Source organism: Bufo bufo, chromosome 3 (assembly GCF_905171765.1).
Source record: "Bufo bufo chromosome 3, aBufBuf1.1, whole genome shotgun sequence".
In the NCBI taxonomy this organism is placed as follows: domain Eukaryota; kingdom Metazoa; phylum Chordata; class Amphibia; order Anura; family Bufonidae; genus Bufo; species Bufo bufo.
Genome location: NC_053391.1, coordinates 378,897,274 through 378,907,141, shown reverse-complemented (window position 1 = coordinate 378,907,141; position 9,868 = coordinate 378,897,274). Strand labels below are relative to the sequence as shown.

Sequence of the window (9,868 nt, the reverse complement as noted above, 5' to 3'; positions counted from 1 at the left end):
TTTCTGTGGCAACAGATTCATACACAATTTGTGGGAAAATCTGTTCTTCCTACACCTGGAGTCCAGTGGGCAGTCCTATGCAGTGATTAACAGCTCTGATGTATCAGTCTGCTCGGCTCCATCTCTATGGTGCCTGTACACTGCACTGCATTTTCAATGTGGCAGATTTAATAGTGGACATTAGCCTGTTGTCATGTGGGACTGCTTTCGGACATTGACTGATTCCAATACTCATTATGGCAAAACTAAAGAATAACATTTTCCAAAATACTTAAAAATTTAAATATGAGCTTTTTCACCCAGTAACATGAGAAATGAAGACTCTGCATAATATTCATAATAATATATGCGCCACATTCACCAAGCAGACATCGAGATCAGTTTCACATGGGAGTGTGCCTCCGTGAAGTTTAGTGAGTGAGTATAAACATACGATAGATGAATGAATCATAACCACATATAAAGCTGCTGGTATTTCAATGTCACTTCCAATTGCTTTTCACTACTTACGTAAGGGAATCTGTCACCAGTGACCTGATTATCCCACTGTTTTCATAGACACATAGCGGTGCGTCACCTGATTAAAACACTGCTTTTCTTATGTTGATCCGAGGCTCCTTTTCTGGGTTAGGATACTTTTTCTAAATAGGTCTCTGGTGCAATGAGGGTGTCACCTTTGCCCTTTTCTTTCTGTGGCCAGCCCTTCCCTGGCTGGTTTCATTGACAGGGCCAGGCAGTAGCAAAGCAGCAAGGGAAGGAATTGCCACAGAAAGGAGGGAAGCTTGTGTGCAACAGGAGCAATGGTGACCTCTACATTGCACCAAAGGCCTAATTTGCATATTAAGAAAAAGTTCCATAACCCTGGAACAGAGTCTCCGATCAACAAAAGAAAAACAGCGTATTAATCAGGTGAACCACAGCTATGTGTCTATGCAAACAGCTTGATAGGGGGGTCACTGGTGATAGACTCCCTCTAAAAAATGACCACTGTGCCAGTTATATTTTTTGTAAATGAAATACTTGCATACGTCTAAAAAAAATACACACAAAAACCTAACATCTAAAACAACAAACTTAAAAGGGTGACAAACATTATTATTATTTTTTTCATTAAGGGTGTAAATGTTTTCAAAATTTTCCATTAAAACATACATAAAAGCATAAGAGCCCATTTCAAAAGCCTGGGACTTAGGTGTGACTATTTTTGCTATGGCAGTTTCATTACATAATTAAAAATGACAAAAAGGCTTATCCAAAATGGCCACGGAATGCCACAAAAAAAAGTGGCATTATACACATGAAATGAATGTGTGGCACCATTGTTCTTTATAAAAAATAAAAAAAATCCAAAAAATAAAATAAAACTCTACCAAGTACTGGCCTCCAGTGACCATGACTCTTGTCCTACAGGTCACACAGCAGTTTTTTCTACTAACCTTTGGTGCCATAGCTGTGAGCTGCTCTTACTGCGCCATCTACTGTTAAGACATGTGAACTGCACCCTAACATTTGCAGGCCACACTACAGATTTAGGGGAATAATTGATAGTAGCTACTGTCTATTAATACGTAACAGAGTAGTAGTAGTCACACACATGTCTATGTTACAGCACGGTTTTCCTTCTCTAACACTGTCCATGGAACAAATTTACGTCTGGTAGGATAACACCCGATTAGAGAACTAGAGTTAGTACATAGCACATGCACAAACCAATATATATGCAACTCACAACACCTGTATATAAAGCAAATACCGACAAAATAAAACGTTATTGAAAACAAACATATTAATAATCAAGTATTAGACAAATCGATACAAAAGGGTCACAAGTCTTTTTTTTAAAGTTTTTAGGAAGCTACATATTAAATTCCAACTTTTTTGATACATACAATGAAATGATAACTTTTTAGTTTTTTTTCAGTAAATCCATTGTGCCTTTTCATATTGATAAGAGTTCCATACAAGAGAATAATTTACAGTTTTAAGAAATTAGTGCAAAATAAATTGGTTTAAAAGTAGAACATCAAGTAGCCACATCAAAAGGAGAGTAAATGAACCAAGACTCTGCATGGTCGAGTTTCAGGATTTTTTGCCTTCTCTTCCTACTCAAAATAAAGTGCTTCTCTTTCGTTTCTGTTGGATGGATCCTTTGGGTTCAGACATTGTACCAGAAACCCTATGCGAGTAGGTAAACATTGAACACTTCACTACTGGAATACTGGGTTGCTGCTTGTGAAGGTTTACCTACTGGTTTCATCACCTCCACCCTGTCTCCTGGAGCAACCATAGTTCATTCGCGAAAAATACATTTCCAAGGTTAAAAATTTCCTTCCATATTACATGTACACTGAAAGGCATGTTTTGCGAGGAGTGTCTTTAAAATAAGGCAGCCTTTCTGCAGTCCCCTGATTTATTTCCAACTGGAAAGCCACCAATGGAGATTTTGGTTCCTCTTTCCAGATACAGATGTACAAGTATATTTACACAGAATTACACTACAGTGGTCCCTTGCTTTGCTCTTCAGCAGTCCAATGGATACCATTACTATTCATACAAAGCCACTGCTCCATAGAGTGCAGACAGTCTTCCTTCCACACTGGCTTTATCTACAACAGAGCAGGGAGGAAAAGGTTTTAGATTCCAATAAAAATCATACAAAACATACAAAGAATGATGTAAAACATTAGTAATGCTCCAGCGATGAGAAAATATAGTAGGCTGAAACCACTATATAGGGAACCTGTCAAATATTCAGTCTGTAACCCGCTGCCAGTGTTAGGCTACTTTCACACTAGCGTTTTAGTTTTCCGGTATTAAGATCAGTCACAGGGGGTCAATACCGGAAAAAAAGCTTCAGTTTTGTCCCCATCCATTGTCAATGGGGACAAAACTGAACAGAGTGTTCCAAAATGCATTCCGTTCTGTTTAGTTGCGTTCCCAGACCGGAGAGCAAACCGCAACATGTTGTATTTTGCTTTCCGTCCTGGGATGCGGATGCAAGACTGATCTGGCATTACCCCCAATGCAAGTCAATGGGGACGGATCAGTTTTCTCTGCCACAATAAAAAACGGATCTGTCCCCCATTGACTTTTAATGGAGTTAATGACGGATCCGTCTTGGCAATATTAAAGATAACACAACCGGATCCATTCATAACGGATGCAGATGGTTGTATTATCAGTAACGGAAGCGTTTTTGCTGGACCCTGCCGGATCCAGCAAGAACGCTAGTGTGAAAGTAGCCTTATAACATACAGTGCCACCGAATAATTTAAAGGGTTCTGCAGTGGTATAACATTAATGAACTATCCTCAAGGTAGGTCATCAATACCAAATCAGCAGGGGTTGGAGTGAATGGGATGAGCAGTTGTAATTACACTACACCCCTGCCACAAGGGAGAGACGACATCCAGTTAGACTTTGAAGACGATGCAGCGCTCATATAAGCACCGCAACCCCTTCAAACCGCTGCCAGTTAGCAGACCCCTGCCAATCTAATATTGATGACCTATCACAAGGATACTTGTTTTTACTATAAATTTATGTATAACACAATGTGAATAGGCTTGACAAAGGCTGTGTATCAGCCGAAACGTTGCCATTTGTATTATTGCTTTGAAGTCCAAATAAAAGTCGATGATGTGAGATGCTGCTGATACCGTCTGCATTTATCTATAACAAGGATAGTCAGCAATATTATACCATTGCACAACACCTGTAACAATCGAAATATATAAAAAAATGAACTTACAATGCGCATGCTACCTGTGAGTAGTCGTGGGGACTCTCCTGGTCTCAGGAGTAGTCATACAGTCCTGGCATCACAAGCCAGCTCCAGCAAGATCTAACGCATGCGCAGTGAAGTCAGGTGTACTGGCCTTGCATTCATCTGCACACCGGAGCTGGCATGTAATGCCAGGACTGCATGACTACTCCTAAGGCCAGAATGACCAAACTCAGGAGTACAGTTGCCAATTAGTTTTACATATAAACACATATAATATCCCTGATATCAAAGGTTCAAAATTAGTTATTTTTAAATACAATTATGCATTTTAGATCTAATAGCATATATCAATATACAAGCATACAAAGATATTAATATAAATTTGAAAAAACCTATGGGGGTCATTTACTGTTCTGAAATATGCCTAAATTAGGCGTATTTTAGGAGTAGATGACGGTGCAATGGTTAGTTGCGCTGCTATCCGTGACTTCGCTCTGCTCACGCCAGGTCTAAAATTGTGGGTGTGAGGTGGGTGGGGAAGGGTCAGCAGGCCCGTCTCATTCACCATTTTCTACTCCTGTTTCAGGCATAGAAAAAGGTCTAAATGTAGGACAGCTAGTAAGCTGGCTTACATTTAGAATTGGCACTGGATGCGCGACATTATGGAGAGTCCTGCGTCTCTTCATATCTCCGGCGGATCCAATGCCAGTTTAGGGCTTTATTAAGACTGGCATCTAAAACGCCGGTCTTAATAAATGTGCTCCTATGCGTCTTACATTTATGGACGTTCTCAATGTCTGCAGGGCTCTGTAGGATCTTTGTTAGGCCTTCTAAAAGAAGTGCTGCTTTGTGGTAGTGATAAGCAATATCTTCTGTCTGCTGGAACATCTCATCTAGTGCAGCTGACTGAACCTAGAGCAAGAGAAAAAAACACTGTAATCCAACTGGCTTTATACATGGGGATATGATTGATAGCTGGAAATATTGATTTAAGAAAGCTATGCCAGTGGGTGCCCAAAGAAAGATTAAATACTGTCATTTTTGCAGAGAGCATACCAGACCCAGAAGCTGCATAGTAACTACAGGACACGCACATCAAATCTGAACGATGTGCCATTTAATTTACTGAATAAAATAATATTAATATTGCCTGGCACACACTGGTGCAAAGCTGTTGTGAACAATGGATATCATCATCTTTTCCCTTGAAGAGGTGACCCGGTTGGAAAATCACACTTCCCCTTTAATGTCAGGGCTGAATATTTACGGTATATTCAGGCCTGCTCTTCATTTTTTCTAATAGGGTCGCCCTTGTGGGTACAAGCGGTTAGTACAATGGGCGTCATGACAGAGTGCAGACTGCAACTTTTGCATCTTGTTAATACGGAGAAAGCTGTAGTTTAAGACATTCTCTTAGACTGAACTAGAGCCCAATCATTTACTATGCTGCAGTCTTTCCTATGAGGGAGGGGGCATAGACTGGTCATGCCACTTACCAACGTTTCTGACTATCCACTGCCTGTAATAGCGAGTATGTGGGAAATCACCAGAATACAAAGACTAGGGTCCTGATTTGTATGCCTTCACGACAGAATTCTGGTGTCAAAAAGTCGGAAAAATAGGGCTTTTGTGACTTTTTCCACTCACTTGCTCAAAATTTTGCGACTTTTTTGAGATGATAATATATATATATATTTAGAGGCTTTCAAAGACAAGATTTTTTCTATTCTTTTTACAATTCAGAAATGCACACCATGAAAACCTGGCATGTTAACAATCATACCAAAATGTGCCATACACATGGGAGCAACACTTTCTCATTAAAAGGGTTGTCCAGCCCCAGGAAATAGCTGATAATGGCATAAAATAACAAAATTAATACTCGCTTTACTAATCTCCTGCAGCTCCAGCAATGTTGTGTTATCTCAATGTGTCCCCTATGGTCGGTCAATCACTGCCAGCAGGGGTGACCTCAACGATGTTGACATGTCACCGTCACAGCTGTCACATAATGAAATTCCATGTCTTCGGTGAAATCCAGCAAATAGAGACCGGCGGTGGGGAGGCAGGGGCCAAAAAGGCAATTAGTAAGTTGGGAGTACTTCTTTTGCTATTTTATACTGTTAGCTGTCTGTAAAAAACTTGATGGGGCTGGACAAACCCTTTAAGATCGACAAGTTTTGCCGTTTTATTCTCCATCTGTTAACCCATTGTCCACACAATTATAACAAACGTGGCCATTAGATTACAATACAAATTTGCTTTAAGCTGTCAGTGGATCTGTAACATACAATAATCACAGCGCCAATTTGTGTTTGTGGTGGTCTTACCATTTCCACAGCGCAATTGTAGATTAATTTTTCTGCTGTGACGCTGTTGATCTCATCCACAAATCTCTGTTTGTCGGAGAAAAAGCGATGTAGCTGTGCAGTCAGTTTCTTAGACATGCTGATGCAGAACTTGTATCGGTCATTCATGGTCTTCACCACTATAACAGCAATGGAATGAAGGTCCGTGTTACTGGTTCTTATGAGCGCACTCTCAGATATACTTGGTGTGTAGGAACAACATTTTACCTTGCTTTACAGCACTTGAAGGGGTCAACTTTGCTGATTTGATCTGCGATTTGGCAAGCTGTAGGGAGGATGCCAGGATCTGAGCGGCTTTCATGTACAGTACCAGCTGTTCCACTTGTCTGCGAACACAAAAGCAGCCAAGTCAATTACTGTCCTCATTAGTTCTCAGGGTACACAAGTCACGTTGTAGGCACCAGATGGGCCACGCAGGGTCAGACATCAAACATGCAGAGAGTCTGTCACAGTAGCGGGTCATTGACACAAATTAGAATGCAGAGAGGCGAAATCAACCACATCCTGAGATGTTGTAAGAGTCCTCCAGCTACTGCATTCTGCAACGCATCCTATTTGTCCTGTTCACTTACCCCCATTCTTTGGTCAGCTGGCTTATCTGATCTACCACTACGCTTTCCTGTATCTGGTAAAGGGATACAGCAGAACAGCAGAGATCAGTATTACAACCGCGGCTTGCAGTCAGCTCCATGACGCATTCGATGAAGGCAAGCATCAGATTGAGGTGTTGTAGAGTTTCTGTGTGTTCCCTCTGATTACAAAGACATGGAAATAGAGATTATTGCATGCCCTACATATGCACCCCAATCAGTCCACTGGAATAAACGCTTCTTATCGGTTGCATTAGCAAACTTATCTGCATGTTCATGACCTGGACTAAAAAAGTATTTTTTTGTCAGACTTTGCTTGTAGCCATTTTATAGAGACAAAGGGGGTCATTTATCAAACTGGTGTAAAGTAGAAGTGGCTTCGTTTCTCATAGCAACCAATCACCTTTCAGTTTTGACAGCTCCGTTGGAAAATGAAATGAGGAATCTGATTGGTTGCTAGCCAGTTCTACTTTAGACCAGTTTGATAAAACTCCTCCTAAACCTCACCCCCTCAACATTGTTGTAAAATAAAATAAATCTCTCTTTTTAATAGGATGTAGAACATGGCTAATGTTTATATTATTAGGCTAGGCTCACACAGAGTTTTTAAACAAGGATTATGGTGCAAATTCCACGCCAAAAACGCATGCGGAACTTTCCTATTGCTTTCAACATGTTAAAACATTCAGCCTTTTTTTTTTTGTTTTTTTTTGTTCGCCTGTGGCTTTAAAAACCACACTGCAGAAAAAAATCCCCTGTCAATTCTTGACGTGAATTCCACACGGAATCCATTGAAATTGGATAGGAATGAAAATCCTCTCTGACACCGCACCAAAACCGTGTTACAATATGTGTCAGGTAAAAAAACAGCATGGAAAAAAACCTGATGCAGATTCCGTGTGAACCTAGCCCTGCCAGTCAGCTGAACTTCACCTCTCCATAAAAAGCAATCAATAAGATGGGGCATCCAGCAGAAAAAAACGATGATGCCGCTTTTCAAAAACTTAACCGCAGCAATGTGGGAGAACGTCCCCTGGTTTCTGCATCCACAGCTTCCCTAGTATAGTCAACCATTTACCACCTGAATGTAAGTGTACTCTAAGACTGAAGCCATATGTATCCCATCGCCTGTTATTTGAGCAGCATCAGCTTTAGTACTTACCTCCATGAGCGTTTCCTCAGGGAGTTCAGGGGCCTCAAATGTTATGAAATCTTCTAGACTAGGTGGTGATGTGCCGTAGGACATGTATCTTAGAGCTGGTGCTGCATCTGCTCCAGGAGGCGAGGAGCCCATGTGAATTCCGGATGGGGATCCCATATACACGCGGCCACTAGTGGAGCACAGGGAGCCACCAGAGCTGTTTGAACCAACTGTATGAACCAAAACAAAAAATGTATGAGTAATGACTGAAATATCAATAATGCACATCAAATTGGATATGGAGGCTCGTTAAAGCTTTATGTACACGTATGTGCAAGCAGTTGTGATTTTCATGTTTTAATGACTAGGCTAACCAGTAATAGTTTTATAACGCTATGATATTACTTTTTTCAGAGCTATCTTTGTGCTATACAGTATATACTAGTAAAATCTGCCATACAAGAATAATTTACCTTAAAGGAATTTTCCCATAAACGACACCTATCACCTATTTACGAGGGCTTGCAATACCACTGGGACTCTCACCAATCATTAGATCAGGTCCTGAATGTTTGAACAGAGTGGCAGTCAAGTATGAGCGCTGCTGCTCAATTCAAAGTCTATGGGACTGACTGACAGAGACAGCTGAGGACAGCACACAGCAACGTCAGCCCCATAGATATTGAATGGAGCGGCAGCACCCCTGCTCAACAGCTGCTCCTTTGCACAGCAGCTTTGTGGTGACAAGGGACATGCATTCTAGTGACTGGCGTGAAACCCAATAAGAACAAATTTATCACCCATCCTATAGATCGGTGACAAGTGTAATTTGTGCAAGGCTCCTTTAACGGCCTCAAATCAAACAATCCAAAGGCTTAAAGGTCCATAATCTTGCAGCTATCTCAGACATATTCTGCCTGCGTTATTAGTATACCAGTAAAAAATTATGCAGGTCCTACCTGAAGTGGCACGAGCCCTCATCATCATGTGAGTACACGTGGGAGGGGTGGCGCTGCTGGGAGGAGACCCAACAGTGAACATCACTGCTCTATGAGGCATCACTGGCACTGTGAGGACACCACCTGTAGCACCAGAAGGGACTGGAAAGAAAAGCACAAAAAAATACACATTTAACTTCAAAGAGAACCCCCTACCGGTCCTGCAATACAATAAGGTAAAATGGCGCCATTTATGACAACTGTAAACGTCTAGTAGACGAATGCCCATACCCGTGTCCATGGGACGCTCAGCGTTCAGACTGTCTGTGCTGCCCTGGTAATGCTGTCCTCCCAGGAGTGTTCTGCTGGTCTGATCTGACAGTTTCCCGGCACTCACAGACCTATAAAAGAGAATAGCATGTTATTATTCACATTCTAGCCCCATATACATGTTCCATCACCCGTTAGTTAACTGTGCATCTAAAATCTGTCTATCTGTATGCCAATCAATCAACACAATAACTTTAAAAACGTAAAAAAAAACTGTGTGCGCACTCACAGCTCATCACAAATGATTGTCTTATGAGCAGAAATACTGTACTTTTATAACAGCAATGTCCACTAGAGGGCAGGTTGTCGCTTTAAACCAGGCTGGAATGGCTCAATAAAGTGGTTTACAGACAGCCTGAATTCACATGTGGAATATCACACATCAGAGGAAGACCTGGACAGCATGCAAATATAGGAATTCCTTATTCACAGGATCACGGTGCTTACTACGCCAATAAACACGAGGTCTTACCTTCCAAACACTGCTTTGCCATGTTCTGCACTCCCATGTGGGCAATGGAAATGAGAGCAATCCCTTGGTTCCAACAAGTCTTTGACCTGTACGAGGGTGTCTACAGTTCCCTGACGAGTAACCAAAGCGGGAAGATTTGATGAGGCTTGTGTTTTAGGGATCTTGAATGGAGCAGTTGCCTGAAAAAGCAATATGAAAAGTTTCATTAAAAGATTAATAGATATTGTACAGGGTGTGGTAGTGGATAGTCAGTCATGTACTTGATAGGGGAATATTCCTAACTAAATGTATGTTTTACATA

General features: G+C 41.2%; 1 protein-coding gene across 2 annotated transcripts in view; it reads right to left on the bottom strand.

Annotated features, from left to right (window-relative positions):
* Nucleotides 1–751: 751 nt before the first annotated feature.
* ULK2 (unc-51 like autophagy activating kinase 2) overlaps nt 752–9,868 on the bottom strand; it is a 107,104-nt gene continuing 97,987 nt past the window's right edge. For both annotated transcript variants that reach the window (XM_040424694.1, XM_040424695.1), the window contains 9 exons: nt 9,568–9,746; nt 9,057–9,166; nt 8,787–8,927; nt 7,849–8,057; nt 6,669–6,847; nt 6,304–6,422; nt 6,058–6,215; nt 4,504–4,639; nt 752–2,606 (listed from right to left, as the gene is read on the bottom strand). In XM_040424694.1, the coding sequence (XP_040280628.1) occupies nt 2,545–2,606; nt 4,504–4,639; nt 6,058–6,215; nt 6,304–6,422; nt 6,669–6,847; nt 7,849–8,057; nt 8,787–8,927; nt 9,057–9,166; nt 9,568–9,746 (1,293 nt within the window). In that variant the 3' untranslated portion in view covers nt 752–2,544. The remainder of the gene's footprint in view (nt 2,607–4,503; nt 4,640–6,057; nt 6,216–6,303; nt 6,423–6,668; nt 6,848–7,848; nt 8,058–8,786; nt 8,928–9,056; nt 9,167–9,567; nt 9,747–9,868) is intronic.